The 24,550-nt window shown below is 35.2% G+C and overlaps 1 protein-coding gene across 18 annotated transcripts in view; it reads right to left on the bottom strand.

Annotated features, from left to right (window-relative positions):
• Positions 1-3,092: 3,092 nt before the first annotated feature.
• The window catches only part of MECOM (MDS1 and EVI1 complex locus), a 539,916-nt gene continuing 518,458 nt past the window's right edge, over positions 3,093-24,550 (bottom strand). For 15 of the 18 annotated variants that reach the window (XM_019735571.3, XM_019735580.3, XM_019735590.3 and 12 more), the window contains 7 exons: positions 19,947-20,113; positions 18,797-18,874; positions 14,740-14,909; positions 12,684-12,828; positions 9,383-9,619; positions 8,343-8,526; positions 3,093-4,664 (listed from right to left, as the gene is read on the bottom strand). In XM_019735571.3, coding sequence (XP_019591130.3) covers positions 4,530-4,664; positions 8,343-8,526; positions 9,383-9,619; positions 12,684-12,828; positions 14,740-14,909; positions 18,797-18,874; positions 19,947-20,113 — 1,116 coding nt within the window. In that variant the 3' untranslated portion in view covers positions 3,093-4,529. The remainder of the gene's footprint in view (positions 4,665-8,342; positions 8,527-9,382; positions 9,620-12,683; positions 12,829-14,739; positions 14,910-18,796; positions 18,875-19,946; positions 20,114-24,550) is intronic. The other 3 variants (XM_019735624.3, XM_074327559.2, XM_019735605.3) reach the window with 2 other exon arrangements.

Here is a 24,550-nt window from a genome sequence, read left to right on the forward strand (position 1 = left end):
GTATTTGTTATTTTCTGAATTTTTTGATACTTACCATCTTATACCCTTTTTCTAAATATATGTTGCACCGAGGACAGTCTTTTGTATTCAGAAATGGGTTGTGCAGAGTATAATGAACAATGGAATACTAACCTAAGTCTCTTGGGGGAGCTGGCTTGCTTTCGAAACTCGCTCTTTGGGGCTCCTGGACTCAGTCTATTTGTTTTTTCCTTTCACTCTTCCCACTTTTCCCCACATTCCTTCCATTAACAATTCTTTAAAACTAGAGAATAAAATAAGTACCCTTCTTAACGTCACTTGCTTTCACATTTGTTTTCTCTCATGATAATTCTGCTAACTATTTTATAAAAGGTTTAACTCATGCCATGTTAATAATTTCAAAATGTAGGTTTGGGGTAAAAGTTTGGGTTTTTTGGTTGTTTTTTTTTGTTTCTTTTTGGTTTTTTCCCCAAAAAAAATGTAAGAAGGAAACTCAAAACACCTGCTAGGAATATGCAAACAAGATGACTAAGGTCCTTCCCTTATTAAGGAGGCATTTAGAATCTTTCAAAAGCACTAGTATTGCTGGTTCTGACTTGAGATAACCTGAATAAAGAAAGCCTGGGAACCAGTGCTTGGCACTCACCTTTCAGACTCTTCACAGCCAAGACTCAGACGCCTAAATGTCTCCCGGGCACAGTTGCATCTCTGACAGCCTAACTCTCCGTGGGCACATTTCCTCGGTTTGGAACATTCCTTTTCAGATTTCTTTAACTGTGCCTGAACCAGAAGGTCTGAAAAGCTTGGCTAAGTGTGGGTTAAAGAGAAAGGCACCCCTAGATTCTCAGCCAGCCAGTTCCTAGCCAGATGACTGTAAGCTACGTTCTTAAGCTCTCTGAGCTCCAGTTTCCTCATCTGTGAAACAGAAATAATGCTTCTTGCATGCAGGTCTATGTGGTGATTCACTGAGGCAATGTATATACATATTCCTGGCATGACATTGACACCATAGGCAATTTAAAAATTAATAACTCATTTTATTTATTCTGTACAGAAGTAAGATTGGTTGACGGTCATTATCTGAAAATAAAAGCATCAATGTGCCTATTCTTTGAATGGGTTTTTAATTGTCCTTTACTTTTTTGAGAGCTCTTAACAATTATACTAGATGTCTCATGTTTTCAAAGGACTGAGCTTTCTTTATTTTTCAAAGCCACATATTTGCTTAAGAAACATCTCTAACATTTTTTCTGGAAAATATCAATTCCCACTTTGGTATAATCTACAATAGATTCTTGTTATATTCTAAAATTGTCCTGTTAGCATAGTGTTTCTGTGTGTATGTACATATGCACACACACACACACACTCTCTCTCTCTCTCTCTCTCTCTCTCTCTCTCTCTCTCTCTCTCTCTCTCTCCCCTTAGCTATTACCATGAAAATTATAAAATGCCTTTCATGCGTAGAACTGTTACCAAGTATTTCCAGAAATGCATTTTGATTTTCGACATTTACAGAAACTCAATGCAGTAGAAGGAGAAGCAGGTATTATTTCCCTGGTTTCACAGATGAGATTTTTGAGAGGTATGTGACTTGCCCGAGACCTCAAAGCCAGTAAAGTAGTGGAGCCAGAACTCAAACCCAGGCCTTCAGTTTCCAAATCCAATATTGTCTCGGCTGTATCTCACTGCCTCCCCACAGGGCCATGTGGTGGAGGACTGCTGGCGAAATGAATGGAAAAGAAAGCAGAAATGTAAGGCTTGAAAGCCTTTTCGGAATTTGGAGGGACTAAGTATTAGCAAACAACTGAAATGTCATGCTCATAGTCTAAGAAGAATTCAGTGCATTGGGAGTATTCAAATTGCTTTAGAATGTATAGTTATATTCTTTAACACAAAGAAAAATACACACATTCTAGACCTCCACTTTCTTAAGTGTGTTGTTCTTATATCCCAAATACTGGATTCTTCTTCTTCTATATTGACCAGATTTATAGCTTAAGTGTATTTTTTGACTACTTCTTCCTGTGCACACTTTCTATTTTTAAAAATCAATATTTATACCCCATATATTTAATTCCTATACCACTGACATTTAAAAAGGATATGAGGAAGTTTCTCTATGTAACTGGCATTATGGCTAAGAATAAATAAATGAATGAAGAAATTCATCTGGATCTATTTCCACGTGTCACACTTATTTATTTTTCAGTCCTTGTTAAAACCTCTACATTCAGGCAAAATTAGAATAACCATATAATAAAACAATTGGCATTATATTTAAGAAGCAAAAACTATGTTCATAACTGGTCTCTCACAAGAGAATTTATCATATGAAAATACCACTCTTCACATTTCAACACTGTGTGTACATATATGAACACACAGAAACAATTATGGGCATGAAAATTAAAATACTATTAACTTACACAAGTGAAAAGCAGAAAACCTAAATTTGCCACACAGTTGAAATGATTGAAGGAATTATAGATCAAACCTGATGGAATATGGAGCAACTACTAAATGAGTATTTTGAAGAATTTGTAGCAATATGCAGGGAATTTTTTTTTTCCCCAGTAAAGAAAGAAAACAAAATTATGTCTATCCTCTAATTATAACCTGATACCTAATTTGCACATGGACAAAGACTTAAAAGGATCATAGAAAATTTATAGGGGTTGTTTACTTTTTCTTTCTCCCTTGTGAATCAGTTAACAGTGTTTGTGCAATTAAAAGAAAAAATAAGAAACAGAACTCCTTTTGGCATGCACTACGCAAAACTGAGCAGAAAAACTGTAGGTTGCTCTGTCCTAACTAAAACGGGTGCCGTGGTCATGGAATGATACCAAGGACTTTTGTGTTGCACGTGACAGCACGACTTTGTACCACATGGAGAAAGTTTGAAACAATGAGCAGCAGATACCCCAACTCCTTACGGGCCAAGGGCTATCCCTTATGTCATCTCAAAACAATATAAACATGCCCTACATTCCATGCATCTGGAATGTAGAGGGGCATCAAGGCCCCAGACACCATATCTTTAAATCACTGGATCCCAAAGGGAAACGAAAATTGCTTGAGAAAGGAAAATACCACGCAGTGGGAAAAATAACCATTTTTGTAAGTCTTTATTTTTTAGTTGCTCCTCCCATAGTAATGCACTGAAAGGCATAACAGTTTATATTGTACAAAGCATTTGAAGAAAGTACCTCAACTTGCCAATTATTTCAAAATGAGATTACAAACAAAAAGAAAACAAGTCTGGTTCCTCAATAAAGGACAAAATAACTGAATACAGTCTGTTATTTACGTCTCTCTTTTAACATAAGGTCTGGAACACTTCATTTTACAAATAGGATTAACATGAACATAACATCGCACAAGCTTGCAGACAACCAGCATAAAATATGGGGTACAGTTTTTAATCAGAAGAATCATGCTTTCATGAAAGAAATTATAATCGTTTATACAATTGAATCGATTTCAGTATTACAAAAACTAAGTTGCATCTATTCATATTTATCTCATTAAGAAGGAAAACAAAACAACAACAACAAAAAAGGAATGTTAAGAAAAGCCAAACACTATCTGGCACTCCTCCCATACACAGGTCAAGTCACCTTGGTCCTTGAAATTCAGAAAGGGGCGTGCCTCAGACGTCAGAAAGTAGTGGCTGACTGGAACAGTGCTATTTTAATCAACAAACAATAGTTTGCCAACAAATAAATACATGATACACGCAACACACACAAAAAAATTAAACATTAAAAAACAGTGACATGATTGTCTAAAATCAAGATGTTATTACAAGGATTTGGCAAACATGTATTAGTGTAGTGGTACAGCGGTACTGGTGATGAACAGGTTACTTCACTGACTTAACCTCTTTGAGTATTGAACATCCATAGTTTACAATATACACATACCCTTTCTCCCTAATTTTAAACAAAGTACTTACGAAGGCAAAAGTTAACGGGAAACAAGTACTCCCTGTTACGTGTCTATAATGATCGAGTGTGCATTTCATCCAACTACTTCTGTCTTCAAAGGGTTAAATTACATAAAACTTTAACAAAGGAAAAAATTAAATCTGCAATTAAAAGCAACTGTTCCCAATCATGTGTCAGGTGATCTTGTACAAAAAAAGAATTCAGTTCCTATGGAGTGTTCGTTCATATCAATGCTGCCATCTCAACTGTCCCTCTCACCCACCACCCACACTCTAGGGCAGGGTGACCTGGAAGATGCCTTCTCCCCAGCAAGTTTTTCATTTTCATTGAATTTCTTTAAGTCGCATTGATCCTCCAGAAGTCAGCAGCGGCTTTTGCTGTGCAAAACAAAATATCGAGAATAAATAGTTTCTTTTTCTTCCTTTCTTTTTTCTTTTTCTTTCTTTCTTTTTTTAATCATTCAGTTTAAGGTCACCAGACTTTAAATGAGTGACCCTTCAGGTTTCTAAGGCATTCTGCTCAGCAGTCTTTTAAATAGTCCTATATGAAAGAGCCATGCTACTGTTGGACTTGGTCCCACTCTGGTCAACCTTGGTAATGTCATACGTGGCTTATGGACTGGATGGCACTGGATTCTGCTGCAGCCCTTGCCATACTGTGCCACACGTTGGAAGAACTGTGGGATGTAGAATGGAGGGACTCCTTCTCAGACAATGACAACATCATAGCATATGCCTGGGGTAAAAAGGAGAGACTCAGTAAATGGCATTTGAAAAACATCACTTTTAATTTGAAGAACATTATTGGTGAAGGTTAGAAAGAGAAGGGATCCTGAGTAGGAGCATCCCTCATGTGTGAGTTTGGAAAAGTGTCAGACGTGTGTGTGTGTGTGTGTGTGTGTGTGTGTGTGTGTGTGTGTGTGTGTTATGATGACATGGAATTACTGCTGGCCCTCAGTGCCTAGGGACCACAAAAGTGATACGATCCACAGAGCAAAACACTAGCTAGCCTACCCAAACTGTCAATTGTGCCTCCATTAAGAAACAGGAGTCATCTCCCTTCCCAACCATAAATATAACAGTCATCCATCCACTGTTTGTGCACACGATCAACTCACCAAAAATAGCATTGTGTGCTTATGACCGAAACTGCAAATATGAATAAGATATAGACTTGCCTTGACAGGATGATGGTCTAGTAGAGGAAACAGTTCAACCGACTCCTGCACTTTATAATTGAGAGCACTGAAGGTGAAATGACTTGCCCAAAGTCACTCAACTAGATAATGGGAGAGGCATAATTAAATCTTATTTCTGTCCCACTTTTAATCTAGTGTTTTTTCCAGTTCCCCTCCATGCTTTGAATATTCAATGCTGACACCCAAAGACCTTGAAAGTTGAGGTAGGTCAAGTCAGATCTACCAAAAATGAAACAAAACGCAAGACCCAACAGCGTTCTAACCTCCTTGTGCGCCACTGTCTGCTGAGCAGAAGGTGCAGGGAGGTGCTCTGTGAGGAAGTGCTCTTTCTTCCCGATTATCATGTCAAAATCTGAATAAGTGTTCAGCGAATCCCCCATTTGTTGCCAAGGAAAATATTCAAATGAAAAGTTTGGTCTTGACTTGGGAGTGAACTTTTCACTGTTGATTTGCTATTGTTGGTCTCATCCATTGCTAAACTTGCTTGTCAAAATGCTGCTGAAGTGGAATCATTAAAGTCCTGCCAAAGACATTCCACTGTCTGTAAACAAAGACAAAATGCCTCTGTTGTTAAGCAGAATTTCATCTCTGGGAGTCATGCTGAGACATGTGGCTGGTCTGTGGTTTCTTCCGTAATCATGGCATTCAGTTAGAAAATCTGCCCTTGCAGGCTGATTTTGATTTGCTGGGTGATTGCTCAAAATGTACACATTTGACTTTTATGTACGCAGTTTGCCTTCTGGACCTCTACAAAATCTCAGCAGATATATACCAAATATTTCATAAGCACCTATTTTCTGTTTCAGGCACTGTGCTAAGTCCCAGGGATTCAAGGATAAATACTATAGCGTCCCTGTCCTTTGTACAGTTTAAAGTATGGATGAAGTGAATGTTGAATGTAAACTGTCCATCCTAATTATGTGCTCACTTTTAGAGATGAAGATAAAGATTGGTCATCTCTAAATCTTTAACCAAACCCATTCTGATATTTGGAAAGATGGAAGGGAGTACAGAGAAAATTTTGGAATCCTGAATTTTAATCCTGGCTTCTAACCTGTCTCTACTCAACTAGCTATGTGATGTTGGGCAAGTTGCTTAACCTTTCAAGGTCACTTTCCTCGTATAAAATAGGGATCGTAATAACAAAATCTTGCCTCCCAGCGTTGTGGAGGAATCACAAGTACTAACTTACGTAAAGTGCTTAGCTCAATGTACCTAATACAAACAGTACCTATAATCATGAAATTAATTTTTGTAGGACAGGTTTTTCAGAGATTCCAGGTAGAATGTAGCCACTGTTGTACTGGTCAACAATTTTGGATTTAATCATTATAAAAATCACAGAGTAAATATATGGGTGTTTTGAGTAAAATGTTTTGAGTGAAGCATCTGAAATCTATTCAGATTACAGAAAATGGCAAACATAGAGTATCTGCCTTTTTTGATAATCAAAGGAAATAAACATTTTCATGCGTAAGGATCAATGCCCAGCACATAACTGACAGTTAATAACAAATGAATAAAGAGTCTCAAGAAAGTCAGTTTGCCAAAAGGCCTGCTGCCAAACCGCTATATGTGATATTATCAAGTAATAGTAAAAATATAAGCTGGGATTACAAAATGCTTATATTTATTTCTGTGACGGTAATTGTTAGCCTAGCTGGGCAGGTACTTTTTTTCAAAAGGCTGGTACTGAAATACATCATACCCATTAGCTCTAGATTTTTAGGCCCTCTGCTTCCTATTCATGTCTGAAAGTTTAAGGAATTTTTAGGTATCGTGTCTATGATGAAAAGTATTTTGGAGGAATAATTTTTAAATATTAAAAAATGAAAAGAAAACCTGGATCCCCCAGTTATCTCTGATCACCTAGGAAGGAAGAATGGGAAATTAAGTGTTTAAAAAAATATTAGCCCCCTTTTATGGTAGTCTCTAAGCGAAAATGAGATGCCTACTCTGACTAGTTTACTTTTAATGTTAAAAACTGAAAAATTCCTTTGTATCCCCACTGAATCATAGAGCAGGAAGGGGTCTTAGGTATCTTCTCCCTTCACCTCTCCTTACAATGAGGAAATGGTACCCACAGTCATGAAGTAATGTTCTCAAGTTCATGGAGCGTGGCAACTCCAGTGTTGAGGCTGGCTGTTTTAACTTCAATCCAGAAAGAACATTTACTGTGCCTATCACCATACATGATATCTTAGAGTTTTTACTGAATTGACTGATATTTAAAAACTTATATTATCCCATTGGCAAAATATTTTCCCCATCACATTGGCTGCTAAGACCAGCCCAAAACATCTCAGCCAAATAGAAAGTCATTTCTAAATGGACAAGTCAATATGGTCACAGGGTTTGATATATCAGGCCACCTCCAAAATGGATGAATAGATCAAACAATTAGTCCAAAGTGACCAACAAATATGGTAATAACAGGAAGTTTGTTTTTGTTTTTTTTGTTTTTGATTGACCTGAATGAACAATCTGGTTGAGTGTTGATATCAAGCAGAAAGTACTGAGTTCCTTTTTTTTTTGTGTGTGTGTGTGTATGTGATAAGAGAACTGAGGCTCTTTTAATTGGTATTTATGGATCCTTATATAGATTTGTTTTAGTTATCATAGTGCTGATAGAATGCTGTAGAACCCAATGAATTTGGGTACCATTCATTTGTTCATTCAATAAAAATTGATAGGTTTCATTTCCAGATGTGCCTTTAAGTTGCTTCAGACTTTTGGCAACTCACTTCCTCTTTTATCCTCAGTTTACTCCTAAATTCTATAATTAGGTGACTTCTTAATTAAATATCTATAGTAGGGGACAAAAAATAGAGGACAGAATTCACTTTTCAAAAATCTTAAAATATAATTAGGTTGACAAAAATTATAGATGCAAAGCAATTAGAAAATAATTCTGAAGTAATATATAAGTAGGTGCAAAGAAACGTTACGGCCTATAGATGAAATAAGGGAATTGAGAAGTAAAGGAATTGTTATTGTAGGATATGGTTTGTCACAAAAGTTTCTGTGCAGAATGCAGCCATATTAATTGCTGTATTAGTTAATGATTTTGGATTTGGTCATAGAGTAAAGATGAACATTTTGAGTAAAGCACCTGAACCTGTTCAGATTTTAGAATACTGCAAACATAGAATATCTGCCTTTTGGCATCAAAGGCACAATGTCATCATAATGCTATACTGCTGGAAAATATATACCTGTGATTTGGACTTTCTGTGTAACGGCTGTTTAAGTTCCTCTGGCACATGGGAAGTACTAAAAGAAGAGAACTCAGCTTCAGTATATTGATTATCTTCCATTTTCCTCATTTTGAGGCTATCTGTGAAGTGCCTTATATGATCTAGAGCAGAAAGTCCAGTTTTGTATTCTTCCTCTTTATACCTAAAATGAACCAATGGGAAAGCACAGAGGATTTTTTTTTTCTTTTTCATTTTGTTATGCAACCAAATAACTTTGCATTTGAATCTATACAGTTGTTGAATGTTATATTATATTTGCAGTATAAAGTAGCATGCATCAATTATTGGGTTCTTTAAAAATGTTTACAAATATTATATCTTAAATATATTTCTTTTAAGATTTTTCATAACTAAAGCAAGCACATATTTGAGATAAAGAGGTGAAATCAATGACATGTGAAATCAGCAATGCAGTGGAGACAGAATTCATACGTTTATAATTTTCATTTAAAATAAAGCCAGTTGCAATAATATTTAATCAGCACCCATTATCCATATGAAAATATAATATTCCCATTAATTTCACTGTTTGGTTAATCTCTCCATTTAAAAACTCTATCATCTATATAGATTACATATATGTCAAATGAAGTGAAATTTATCTCAATATTATTTGACTAATAACAAACCAGACTATTGAGTGAATTAGATAGTGTTGAAATCTCTATTTTTCTTTAAGTTTTTTTCAGTAGAATCTAAATAAATGATCTTGTACCTGTGTAATTTTCATTTATCCTTCCTACCTCAGGTTAATCAGAGTTCCACAAACACTGATGTATTTATAGGCTTGTAGGTTATGTTGACGGCTACATTATTTTCATCTATTTAAAATTAATTCACTGTGTATGCTTTGCTAATTCAAATCCAATTTTTATGACTTGTTACTCACAAATTGCTTATCACCTGAAATATTGCTCTAATGGAAGAACAGAACAGGAGGAATTATAACCACGTGTATCCACTCTTGCTTATTTATTAATGTCACCCAAGGCACTTACCTCACTGGGGACGTCTTGCAACTCATCTCCAGGGCGCTGGTTTCTTCATAGTCATCTTCAGGGTTTCCTTCATGTAAATTACTTGTCACTGGTTCCTTTCCTGTTTTACCAGTAATATCATTGTCTTCATCCTCCTCATCTAACAACACCTCATCTTCCACTTCCTCGTCATCCAGTAAATCTGAATTTTGACTGGTCACTAAAGCCTTTTCATCCTTAAAGTGACTGCCATTCATTCTTTCAAAGCCATAAAAAAGAAACAGGTCCAGTTATTGGTTTCATGTTTAAATATGCATTTACCTTTATTAGCATGTCTTCCTAATAACAGTTTAGATTTTCAACATTTCTATAGTAAATTTTAGTTTTTATGCTTTATGGCAACCATGGGAAAATAATGAAACCTCACAAAAAGGAAAATGAAGAAAAAATAATTGGGTGATTAGTTAGATTATAAATGGAGCCTCCAGCAGAACTGGAAAAACAATCTCAGGCTCATATTCCTTATCAGGCCTTTCCCTGATAAATGATACTGTTACATATGATATAAAAAGCACACTGATGTTTTCTCTACATAATGTTACCTAATTACCATACAAGTACCCACCATTTAAAATAATAGGTTTTTGGAAAATTCATATCCCTGCACAACATTGACAAAAGTTTCGACACACATGCCTAAAGTGAATCTAAGACTTTAAAAAATGGTAAAGTAGCTGCCAAGGACCAACAGGTATCTGATATTTCTAGGTGACATTGGTGGTATAATATCTACTCAAACTTGGAAGTGATTGAGAGCTTACTTATTTGTGCTATTTTCAAATTATGCTTGATGGACTGAATGTAAAAACATTCCTTCATCCCATGGTAATACTGGGGTGGGAAATTATTTAAAAATGTAACTGTACAAATATCTTTTGAAACTTACATAGCAAGCATGTCTAATATAATGATTTTAAAAAAGACTATTATATTTAAAAAGTCACTTGTAATATTTTACTTTGTGGTTGCAAGGATTGCAATATGTGATTCAAAAGTTTAATTATAAAAAAAGAGTTTAGGGGTGGCCGGATGGCTCAGTTGGTTAGAACGTGAGCTCTTAACAAGGTTGCCGGTCAATTCCTGCATGGGATGGTGGGCTGCGACCCCTGCAACTAAGATAGAAGAAAACGGCAACTGAACTTGGAGCTGAGCTGCACCCTCCACAACTAGATTGAAGCACAAGGACTTGGAGCTGATGGGCCCTGGAGAAACACACTGTTCCCCAATATTCTCCAATAAAATTTATTTTAAAAAGTTTAATTACATAGATGTCCCAATTTAATACATTTGATAGTATTTATGTAACTAGGATAAACTTTTCAGGCTTTAAAGTAAACATTTAAAATATGTGCAAATTCAAGTTAAATTTCATAGTAAGATTTAAAAGTTGAAATTAAGTTACAAAATAATTATAAATGTTTTGAACTAGAGAATATCTTCTCCTGTCTCCTTTTAAAAATATATGACCAGGGAAGTTAAGGCACTTGCCCGAGTTCAAAAAACTTGTTAGAGATGAAACCAATAGGCATCCAGGTGTCCTGATTCCTGGGCCATTCATAATCTTTCTATTTTGTCATGCTCTTTCACCTATTTACTAATTCAAAAATCTTGCTAAGAATAAAGTTCTTGTTACAGTCATGTACTATTTTCACGTTTAATGTAACTATTTTTCACATGATGACCCCTATCACTTTGCCACATTTAAAAGGATGAGTGCCATCTAATATTTAGATTTCCAAGGTAAAAAAAAAAAAAATTTGAGTGTGACATATGCTTATAGCAAAAATCCATTTGAACAACAATGGTCATATCATCAAGTTTTTTATACAACCAATCTCTTAACCTCTTTTATCAAATAACGATGAAAACATGGTTTGCACAGACATAAATTATTATTTTCCAGTTACACTGCCAACTTGCTAGCTTAAATGGATCAAAATTGTTATTTGAAAAAATGAAAGAAAAAGTAAAAGAACAAAAGAGTGCATGGATAAAAACCAAAAGTAACAAAGCCAACATGATTAAGAAAACCTATTTGTTAATTATGCTTTCAAATGTGGCAATTTATGGGGGATAAATTATTCGTCAAAAGTAGCATGATAGGAGATGGGGGGGTAGTTAGATGACTCAATCTTCTTACTTCTGTGCTGTTTAGACATGTTGAAGCCAGATGTTGCAGCTATATGGTTCACAAATCTCCAATTAAGAGCTAGAAAATCTGAACAGGCACCTCTCAAAACCCAAACGATGTTTTCTGTTTAATATTTCTTATTTGCATCATGTAAATATCATTATTAATATGCAAGGACATTATTACTTTTCTTACTTATCTTTACTTTGTACCTCTGGTTATCTGCATCATTGTCTCTCCCTCCCCTCCCCCTCCCCCTCCCCCTCTCCCTCTCCCTCTCTCTCTCTCTCTCACACACACACACACACACACACACACACACACACACTCACAAATGGGTGAGCAGAGTGAAAGATACATCCAACTGCACAAGTTGTAGTTCTTATCAGACTTCTTAAGGCTGAAGCATCAGGCAATAGCAGATAAGTCCTTTTTACTTTTGATACATTGCCATACAAGTTGAAGGACAGACGTGGTCATATATTTGTTATCTTGGGAAATGTTTATTTGAAGCTTGCCTTAATGGAAAAACTGCCTAAAATCATTAACTTTGACTTTTAATAGCATCAAAATAGAGGACACTAAAAATAATACTTACGTGATAGAAAGTAATGGTACTTTCATTAATTAACTTCATACTACTTTATGTACTGTAGCATCCTAATATAATATGCTACATAATAGTAACCACTATTGACCACTGATACAATTGAGTCCCTGTGATGACCTTCCCTTCTACTTGGCAGGTTTTGATAAAATATTCTAATTAGCTGTAAAGAGAAGCAGAACAGACTGGTGGTAAAAGGAAAAAAAAAGGGCTTTGGAACCAGATTGCCCAGGTGCATCCCACTTATGACTTACGTGACCTCTGGCAAGTTATTTAAACTTTGATGTCTCCATTCCTTCACAGATAAAATACATATTACACAATAACAGTCACTATCTCATAGGGTTATTACGGTCATGAAATTATTAATACATGTAAAGTGCTTTGAAGAGCATTTGATATTTAATCTGCTACCAGCCTTAGGTGGTCGATAGTAGGGTCACCAAAGTAAACACAGCAAATGTATTTGAAAACAGGTTTATTTCAGAAAGCATAGAGTTTAAAAAGGAAAACTCCAGCTTTACCTCTCTTCTGTGTTCCTTGGAGACTGGCTACTGTGGTTGCTATTCCCAATGAAATTTCGAATTTCTGTGAAGTAAGCATCTTCTTTGTCATCGAGAATCGCCCCTGTACTTTCCAGTTCAGAATGAGGTGACGATGTTGCTGTACCTGATGGGAGAGAAAGCCTTTTGTGAAAAAGACTATCATTTATATGGCAACTTATTTTGAATCTCATTCTTTCTTAATTTGTTCAATGTTTTTTCCCCCTAAAACAAGCTCTTTTGAATATTAATAACAATAACTTTAGGAGGTCAAAGTCTTCCTAATTTATCACAGTACACATGCCAATGAAAGTCCCTTAGGGAATATTTTGAACCATTGAAATCATGAGGTGTAGTATCTCAGGGATGTTATTTCTCCCACTAGCTACCTCCTATTCCCACTGTGACATGGGACATTTTTATTTATACAAGAGGAGATAAAGTGAAGCAAATTATAGAGAGGTCTTAAATGGATTCTGCAAGAATATGTTTAACAGTCCAGTTGTAGTCAATATGTATTCATTGCTCCTGTGCTAAAGTATGCTACCAAATAAAGACTGAAAACATGCTGAAAATTCTGCATTCTGACTTGGTGAGCTAAACTGCGGATAGACTGAGGATACACTGTCCAGAGATTTGTGTGTATAGTATTAAGAGGACAATATTAGATTTGATGATTACAAGATGATCTTCAGCTTCCTTCCCTACAAAATTAGAATCATATACCTGCATCACAAGATTGCTGTAAGGTTTCCATAAATTTACAAAGTTATAAGCACTTTATATGTGGTCAAACTGTATACTAACATTCACTTCATACTGTTTATCTCGTCCACAAAATATCTACAATTTAATAGTTCATCACAATAATCTAGATGACAAAAACAAGAGGTTAGGCCATCCCTCAGCTTAATAAAGTTATAACCTGGGTCAACAAATATTCAATTTTGACATGTTACATTTTTAACTTATCGTTTTTCTGACGTAATTTTGACTAGAAGAATTATAAAAGCACACCGTTAAACTATAGCCAGTTTTGTATACTGGATTAGACTTCTGTCTCTAACATTTGATGTTTTTAAACCATGATCATTAGATTTTTGGTTTTGAGGGAAATGAACAGTATATATAGCTCTTAGTAGTCATCCAAGATCATAAGCAATGTGCTTGTACAGTGGAGGAAGAATTCATAAAAAAATCATTTCCTTAAGGTTTCCACTTTGTGTGTAAATCCAACTTTTTTCTGTTCTTAAAAATCTTATTTCCTGAACTCCATGCTCTCCTCCTCCCCCATCTCCAATTCACTTCCCTACTTCTCTAGAAACCAATTGTGGCTGCACAGGTTGGCTTCACACACATATGCCAGCTGGTAAATAGTAATTAATGGCTTGCTATCTAACAATTAGAAGCCAAAGGCAAGAAAACCTATCAGCTCTTCTGCTAACTAGGTGCTGGCAGGTCTGGGTTAAGGGAAGTTTATTGCCACTTTTTAACTTAATTCTACAACAGAATTTGTGACCAAAACCACACACCACTATCATTTGCTATTAATCACTCTGATCGTATCCACAATGTTCTGTCACTAATCTCTAAAAACATTACCCTAGAGAGATTCTCTGAACTCCAGGCCTTCTGCAAAAGCATCCATGGTTTCTAGGCTAACATTCAGAGTGTGGTAGTCTGGTGCTGCTTTCTGGAAACCCTGCCACTCCTGGGGGTCACATTCTGTGCCAATAGGTGCAAAGATTGTTCCCTGCAATTTAAGAAATCTTGATTTATAAGTCTCCTGTGAGTTTGGATCATGGTTCTCTTTGCTTGAGATTGCCCATTGGGATGAATCCAGGAAAATAAAAAATAATTCAAATAAGGCTCTAAGTTGTATACTATTCAACAATCACATCACTCTAAAATCTCAAGGAAAAACAAATGTTCACAATAGGATCTGATTCTAGAGTCAAAGTGGAATGAGAGAAGAAAGATTATGTTTTCAAGTAATAAAATAAGCCATCTTCTCCTCATAACACAATTGATTACCTACCAGACATGTTCCCATTCTCATGTTTCTTGAGGTGTCTGTCTAAGTTGGTTTGTTGACCAAAACACCGATCACATAAGTGACACTTAAAGGGCTTCTCCTTGTTGTGGATGTTGCGAACATGCCGCTGCAAGTTAGAAGATATGCTAAATGATCTGTCACAGTATTTGCATCTGAAAAATAAACACAGAGAAAATTTACAAGCAAATCAAAAGATATTTCTCAAGACTAGTACCCCAGATATCTAAAATTATCACCCATAAAACACCACTTTAGAGAAAAGGCACAGGCAAGAAGACTATTCACACGGTCAATTCCAATAGACTTTGATTACTTTATAAAGATTATCATGATTTTATGGAAAATGATAATAAAATACTGGTGATTTCATTGCTCCTAAATTTATTAGGGTAATCAGTTCCACTGTTTTAAATAAACCTTACAAAATTAAGGACATTAAGAAATATTAGTATTTTTTTATCTTCTTCCTCGGACAATACAACTAAATGCTCTGTAAACAAGCATGGAACAAATTCACATATTCTTCAAATAAAGTAAAAAGATCATTTTTTAATTCAAAATTCAGAGTCTGAGTAAACAATTTCTTAGTAAACTCACTTTCTCAATTGCGAATCCTAAAGGAAATTCCTTTATCTTCTTCACAATAACAATAAACATTCCAAACTTTTAAAACTGAGGAAATGTGAATAGTTTAGTCTGATAGCAAAGATACAGATTTTCATAATCTGTACAAATTAGGAGCCTCCAAATCCTTTATTAACCTTTAAACTGTTACAAAATAAAGTTAGAGTGCCACTAAATTCTCCTTTTGGAATAAAAACAAAGGTCTTCATTAACCTCCCTTCTCCCTACTCCCCCAGTTTTCCATTTCTACTCTTCTTTAAAGAATCTGTGGCAGTTCTGAACCAGGTCAGTTTTTCAGGAAAGCACGTATTATTAGTTAGCTAATTATTTCTGCCTTCCATGAAATAAAAAAAAAAAAATCATAAATTTTGGAGTTCTCTTTTATATATAAAATAAAAATATAACTCCCTTCTCCCCCCGCCAGCTCTTACTGGTGAGGAGGAAAAGTGGTAATTGAGGGGGTATTCTCTAATATCTTAAAATAAAGATTGCATTATTTGTTTATGTGATTTTTTTTTTTTTGGTATGTGTGTTGTTGGGAAAAAAAAAAAATCAATTTTCTCCAGATAACTTTTAAGTGAAAATGTCTAATTTAGCAGCCAGAAAATCCTCAGCTCAGTCTTCCATGTGTGAAGAACCCTTCTCCTCCCACTTCTGAATGCAGACTCTGTGGCTCAAGTTCTCTACATCAAAAATCACCCCATTCCACTCCAAGTGTTTGGGCTTCTATGGCTGTCTCTATGTGATGCCAGAAGTCTAGTTAGTTCAGTGGGGAAAATAAATCTGTTAAACTAGTTACTTTGGCATAGTATCAATAAACCAACTCAAAGACTGATTTAATTTCCCCCCTTAAAAAACTGTTCTGGCATCATGAGGTTCTTCAACTTTCTTCACTTATAATATTGATTTCAAAACTTGTGAAACCCTACATTGATAGTAGTTATAATATTTTAGCCTCTTCCTTTGGGTAAAAACAATATATATATATATATGGAGTCATGGCCTTCTCTACAATAATTTTGTCAACTTCCAAGGCCCACTGCAACGAGAACCATGGTACAATTACCACAATTGTGTAGTACTAATAAGCAGAACAACCTAGGAAATACTGATAGAGAAAATATACTCCCACAAAACATTTCAGAAAAATTTTTACTCAAAACATTTTCCACACAAATCGTGAGGAAGAGAGATTTTTTTTCTTTGACATGCTTCCAACTTTCTGCCTGTATGAAACGGGACTTTTCCAAATCTAATAAACATCATCCACACTAATATAAATAAAATTCGCCAATCAGGATGTTCTAACCAATAATTATCTGTTACTTTGTATCTTTCCTTTGCTAATATCTTGGCAAAAGATTGAGTGCTCCTAAATAAAAAAATCATTCCATTCTACTCCAAGAAATTAGTAGGTGGTTAAAAGCCTAAGTTTCAGAAATGCTTAAAATGAACACATAACACAATCATGAGCATTACATAATTAAGAATTTGGATGTAAACATAGGGGTCACGGGAGCCTATGGGATCACAGTATGAGATAAAAACCCTGACGTGAGAGCTCTAGGTCTGGGTTTTAACTCTGGATCTGTTAGTACCAGACTATACAGAAGGCAAATGGCAATTGTGGATCTGAATTTTTTACTTGTAAAACAGGGGAGCTGGGTAAATACTTAAGATCACCAGCTATGCCAATATTTTGGTTTGTGTTTTTAAAAGCACACAGACAATAACAGCACCATTTATGGGATAGAATAAAACGACTGCATTGAAGTATAAAGAAAGGGCAAAACGAGCATAATATCACAGTTGCATACCAGGCCCTTGGCCATAACAAAATGTAAGTGTGGAAATCTTTCCCTTTACTTAAGCAGAATTCCTGGGATCTGAAATTTTCTCAAAAAGGGACATTTGTGACAACATGGATGGATCTTGAGAGTATGATGCTAAGCGAAATAAGTCAGACAATAAAAGCAGAGAACCATATGATTTCACTGATATGTGGTATATAAACCAAAAGCAACAAAAGAACAAGACAAACAAATGAGAAACAGAAACTCATAGACACAGACAATAGTTTAGTGGTTACCAGAGGGTAAGGGGGGTGGGGGGTGGAAGATGAGGGTAATGGGGATCAATATATGGTGATGGAAGGAGACCTTACTCTGGGTGGTGAACAGAGAATGGGATTTATAGATGATGTAATACAGAATTGTACACCTGAAATCTATGTAATTTTACTAACAATTGTCACCCCAATAAATTAAAAAAAAGAAAAGGGAAATCTGTTAACACTCCATTTTTACATCTCTCTGAGACCTATTATATCAAGAGCGTCCTATCACATATAAAGTAGAAATATCACTTATGATTAGCGATTTATAAAACATATAGGAAAGCAAAGAATCTAAGAAAACGCTGTTATTTTCTAAGTTTAAGTCACTCTAGTTTTCTCATAAAATTTCCATTATCTTCAAATAAGTATTGGTCTGCCCATTTTCTTATTCTTGTATATAAAATGTCTTTGAAACCTGATAAAGCATTTATTTATTTTAATGGAAAAAGTGAGCATTCAGACAAAAATAATTTTACACATATGCAATACATAAGAATTTCAAAGCCAAATGAAATTATTAATATAATATTACATAAGATAAATAACATTCATTCCTTTGAAGAAATATTTATGAGTACCTAATACTATGTCCTAAACATTGCACATTAAACAATGTAGATTATATTTTTAAATTGGACTGGAAAATGTTGATTATTTTCATTTTTTAGTAAACAATACTACTAAAATTAGACATAATACTAAAATTAGACATGTGTCACGTGACTGATCTTGACATTTAACAGAATAACCTAAGAGGTGCTTTAGAAATTGTTGCTAGAATTGCCCCTCTTCTCATAATACATTCCATTTTATGTGTTCTACCCCAGTTCCACATTTTTTTCCTCCTTGGGGGCTTAAGGTTTATTCCTTAAATTTTCTAATGGGACCTGTGGACATTGACTCAACTGTACTTGGAAAACAAAGTTATATACCAATTGTTAACTCCTAGCAGAGATTTAAGGCTTGGAAAAGGAGGCTGCACTGCTATGATTACTGTCAATCAAAATAACACTAATTATTGAGAAAGAGCACTAAAATAATTTCTAAAATGACTTCAAAATGGCTAACATTTCTTAAACACTTATTCTGTACTAGACATTGCTAGAACTTTTAAAATGAGATATAAGAAGCTTGGATTAAAGAAATGAGGACTCTTCTAATTTTTATCCTAGCCATTAGTTAATTCTTCTTTGACTCAAAATCAAATAGAATGCACAAAAATCCTTTAAAATTGTGGCAATGCGTCCACTTTAATTATCATAGTAGTTATCAGGATAGTTAGTAAAAATCTCGTCAAACCTGTAAGGCTGCTCTCCTGTATGGGTTCTCAAGTGCCGTGTTAGGTTCGCAGACCTTGGAAAAATCTTGCCACAGTATCTGTTATGGAAAGATGTTTACAAGAGAAAGTCAGCACAATCGATTTTATTTCACTCAAGCCACATAGAAGCCAGATGCTTATTCCTGATTTAATTAATCTTGCATGGAACTCACATGTCTTTGGTATTTAAAATTTGCAACAAAGCCATTCTACAGATATAAATAACTCTACAAATAAAGACTGCGTTGTGAGATCTGGTTGAATTTGATCATGCATAAGCATGCAGTTTATGAAAATAGACTTTAGTTTTGATGACCCCCATACGCCTCTATATTAACTCTGTATCTTTATATTCACAAAACTAAACCAGACAAGGGGATACAAAAATGACAAGGGTCTGTGATTCTGGGTTGACGTAAACAGATTTCAAATGTTTCAACTCATTTTACATGTTAACCACAGTGACAATTCTCTGTACATTGAGTGGTATCAGATCAGACAAGATTCTAAGACCTCATCCATCAAGGTATGTTGCTATAAAACCTTTTCTGGAAACAGTGACACATTTTCCAAAGAGCAGATAAATTGATATGCCTGATGCCACAAATTTCTAAGTACAATTCAGAAATTATAAGCACAATTTATTTAAAAAAGAAAACAGAAACAAAAAACAAGCTTTATTGTACTACTGATGAGTAACAAGAAACTTATTAACTAGCTTTCTTCACTTCTCAACCTTATTCGTCCTTCATTAATGGCCTTATTCTTCAATGCCATGACAATTAATAAATGTATGCTTGAGGACAGTAGTATTATACCTTTGGATGAAAATAATTAACTGTGAAAGAAAATTCATAAATATCAAAGTGAAACAAGTAGATAGTATTTGGACTGTTTCCAAACTCATTTATCACAACCAAATGGCCTGTGTTAAAATTCTCATTTAATAATAATTTTTTTAAAACCACTATTTTTATATCTCACTAAATAAAGAGTACTTTGAAGTGCTTGAGATCTATCATGGTCGCTATTAATCATCCAATCAAGAATAATTTCCAAAACAAACAGCAGTGCCTTTGAAATCAGAGGGGAGATTTTTGGAAAGCCAGCCATAATTAACTTTGCAGTTACCTGCAGGTATAGCGTTCTTTTCCTTTCCTCAGGAGGTTCTCTGGCAAAGCATTGGGAGGCGCTCTGAAGTTGAACATGGAAGGAACTGACTGTAGAAGTTCACTGGCCTCAGGTTTTAGGGCACTGAAGCTCTCTAGCTTCTCCGCCATGTTTTCAATAGCTGACATCTGAAAGGCAAAAGCACAAGACCATGAGGGGCCCATCTGACATCCGTTCTTCTGTAATAACCTCTAGTAAACCAAGAACATCATTAATAAAATGGAAGCTGAATGCAACGGTCTGTAGAAAGGTTGTGATGTCCCAATATTATACAAACAATAAGAGAATTCATTGATTTTTGAAAATAACAAAGGTTATAACGCTTATAAAATGCTGGGTGGACTTTTTCATAAGACCTGGGTTAGATCATTTTACAATAATCTGATATACAATTGAGCAGTGAAATACATGAGAGATAATAAAGCTAAATTAGATTTTTATTAAATTAAGTGAGAGCATTAATATTATGTTAGGATACCAACAGCAGATGAGAAATTATAGGGAAAGGTCCTGTATGCCTGCCTTGTTAATAAAAACCATGGGAAGTATGGAGTCCCATGAAAAGAACTCACAGTATGAAAAACATCAAGTGTTCCAAAGCTACAGCTTAAGCCAAATGTGTCTATTGCAGAAAGAAAAATTAAATGGGTAAGAGGTATTTTGCCTAATACTATATGTTAAATTAATATTTGGATATACCAGATTTTAAGTGGGGTTGTATACAAAGAATTTTGATGAAATATTAATTCGTTCTGGGCAAAGATTGAGTTGGAAGAACAGTTCACATAACATTATAACTTCACATAGTATAACTTGACATGGGTGTTATAAGATAAAGGGAAAAATTAGTGTAACCACACTCTTGGAGAACTATTCTTGAAGAAAAACTACCCTGCTGAATTCTTCCCCTCAAACAACCTAATTTATTTTGCTTATAATCTTCAAGTTTTTATCCACCTGCATGTGTATTTGACAGTCACAATCAGAGGGTGACATTTAATTTAAAGTTAGCTTGATCCTTAATGTCCACAGTTAGAGGGACTGTCCCCTTTCCTTCAACACTCCCAAAATGTTAAGTTTATTCAGTGCTTACATTTTATTTGGAAGCTGCTTAGTACTGAACTTTTTAAGTAGAAAAAGCAAACTCTCAAGCCATCTTGTTAAATCAACTCTCCCATTATTTATTTGGTTCTCAGGGCACTATGCCACTGGAGAGCTCAGAGAGCTGTTAAAAAGGTGTTTGCACTCTATATGCCCTCTGTATGTTTCTCAAAGACCTGGGATGGTAGACCAGAAGACTCCATGCAAGGATTAAAAATGGTAACAACTGCACATTCAAGCAACCATTCAGCCCAAGACGATGATTCTTTTGCGCGTGAGATGGCAGGACAGAGTCGGAGGCCTAATTTTCAAACTCTAAATTTCAAACTCAGGTAAAATATAAAAGGTAACAATTTCTACTCAAAAGGAAAAATTAACAAAATTATATATTCCATGGACACACATGGACACACATCTGGACAGAATACCATTGACTTCTTAAGCTAGGGCAAAATCTTCACAGGATGGTCTGAACATGATTCTCTTCTTACAAAGGGAATATTTTATGTTTGATTCTTCAAATGACTATTCATGTTGTAGTTAGCTCTCTTTCTTTTCCCTTTATCCTGGAGCCTGTTCTCCCATTTCAGGCCCAGACTCCTAATGCTAGCTACAAATTACAACGTACAGGGTACCACTGCCAATTTGCCAAATGTCTTTCATCAAACACAGTGCAAAAAAATCTCAGAGGAAAGTCAAGATACATTTACTTGTCAGACGACAAATGTGAACGCATTGGGAGGCGGTAGGAGCTATAAGCTCAGGGGTTTGATTCATAATCACTCAGCTGCTAAAACATTCTCCACAGATGCAAGCGGACAGCACATTTGTCACTATGAAGGATTTTGACACATACTGATCACAGGACAGAGATATGGAATGATGATGCTGCTCAGAGAGGTTGGCGGAAACTCTGTCCCTGCAGAATACGGTCATTATCCCCCTCTAGCCAGAGCATTAGCATGTTCCTATTACTTGGGATTTTATTTATTAAAAATCAATCCAGAAATATTTTATGATACTGTTTTATTTGCATTTATTCCTTCTAATTGTTCCTTGCAGAAAATCATTTTGATATTCCACCCACTGTGGAATAAATTGTCCGAGTGAAAAATGACCTCTGGCCTTCAAGCTGATTAGCAGTAACAAGCCAGGGGAAGGGTCATGATTGTATATATTTATTGGACAGAATAGTAAGTGCATGGGTGATGATTATAAATGTTTTATTTATGTACATTTAATATTTGAGTAAAGTTTCATTATCTAGTGGTTTTAAATCATTTGAGTGTCCACCCTGCCGACACACTCAGATTCCTGTGGCGATACATCTTATAGAAACACTTTTCCTTTTATATGGAAAATAGCTTACTCATGACTATTATTATTCTCAGCTTTCATCTCTAGCTCATATAAACTACAAGTCCTTCAAGTTATTTAAGAGCAATTGGCTGTTGAGAAATGTGTCTTGCTTTAGTAGCTGCTAATAGCTCCTTTTGAAGAAAGATCACTGTGATTACCTCAAATTGTTTCGATTTGGGGAAACCATCAAGAAATAAGAAAATATACTATGGGCTTGATGACTACATAACCACATTCTTAAATATAATAGGAAGAACAATAGGGGCTACTCAGGTGCCTCTCTTATAAGCCACCCCCACTTTGGACTTCTGGTGTCAAATGAAAAGAGGATTAAATTGGAGTGAGGAAAAGGGAGAGAAGGAAGATGGGAAGTGAGCTGAGGGTAGCTGTTAAAACACACACACACACACACACACACACACACACACACACACACACACACAACTTTCTGTCTAGCTAGCAACCACCGAAGCAACATAAAAGCCATCACTGAACCCTTCCTTTCATCTTCATGATATTTGCTCTCATAGCACTTAATCTCAGCTGAAAAGAATAAGTTTCCCTACTGGGACAGATAGAAGTGACTTAGACATCTGCCAGTTGGAGTAATTTAGCAATTTTGTGACCAACATTAGCCCTAACCAGTATTTTGAATTAAGGTGTTGGATTAAAATGAGCTTTATCTAGTGTATGAGTTAAAACCCCAACTTTCTCTGGCTATCTGGGCTGACTCATATGATGCTTTTTCTCGAATAACATTCACTTTACAGTGGTAACTCTTACCACAGAGAAGTGGCAAATTTCGGCATTCATTTTAAAGTCTGACGGTATTTTAAAAGTCAAGATGAATTGGGATAAATGGAACAGCATTTAGCTATACATATTTTTCAATTATGAAAAAGCCAATGAAGAGGGCAATGTGTACTACTAGGAAAAAGAAATTTGCTGAGAATGGGGAAAATAAAGGAGGAAAAAGTTAGATCATATAGTTTAGAAATGTATTGCCTTGTGTCCTATTAATGTCATAGGCTAATCTCCAATCAGTAAATGAGGTTTTTTTTTTCCTATGGAACAGTAATTTTTATTTACATATGTAATAGTTGTTGATGGTATCTGCAGCCAGATGTCGGGAAGAGGAAGTCATTTCACCCCCTTCCAGTTCCCAAGAGGCTATTAACTTTATACTGACGCAAACTAATATTTAGACACAACTCCCTAGTTCTTACAAAAAAAAAAAGTAGCTATATCTCTAGTCAAATAAAGTTAGTATTTTTAAAAACATTTCAGCAGGCAAGATATCATCAACTGTGTCCTAAGCACTTAGCTTAACATTTATTATCTGGCAGCCAATAATGATGACATAAAGAAGTTTCTCATTAAAACTATTCAAGTGACAATCTGATTATATGAAATGATATGTTCAATAGCACCATAAATTATGTGACCTAATGTTTCACAAATTAGATTACACTGACTTTATCATAAAATAACTTTTCATAAATAACTTATGATGGGAAAGTTTGTGGATTTAGTAGTTTTCTATATTTATTCACTTGATAATCTTGAGAAATCTCAAAATTATGGCCATTTGGGGGGAAGTAAGTATTCATATTTTATGGTTATCTCACTCCATGTATCACATTCTGCAATCATAATTATGAAATCATTTAGAGTTTTTACCACTGAAAAGTAATAAAAAAACATGTATTTAATATTTCCACTAATATCTATGTTTTATAATACAAATATAAACCATAGCTCTGAGAAACCTATGAATCAATGGAACGGGAGTATTGCCAAAGCATTGCGATGGCAGTTGCTATATCATTGTATTATCAGGAAATGGAGTCTAACTTAACATCTGAAGTTGGCTTTATAAAATTGGTAGAACTGTTGGCCATTTATGTAGGGGACAGCACTTTATGCTTGAAGCAGCCAAAATCACAGCCACTGGCAAGTAATACTCTACCTTAGAAAGAATGAGGACCATGAAGCACGATACTCAGGATGTGCCTCTGCCAGAAAAGGCCAAGACAATCAAAGAACAACCCCGTCTACTACACAACTTTGCTTAAGGTGCGCGCGCTCTCTCTCTCTCTCTCTCT

This window comes from Rhinolophus sinicus, chromosome 17, assembly GCF_057876585.1.
Source record: "Rhinolophus sinicus isolate RSI-liver-muscle chromosome 17, RSI-T2T, whole genome shotgun sequence".
NCBI classification, from domain to species: Eukaryota; Metazoa; Chordata; class Mammalia; order Chiroptera; family Rhinolophidae; genus Rhinolophus; species Rhinolophus sinicus.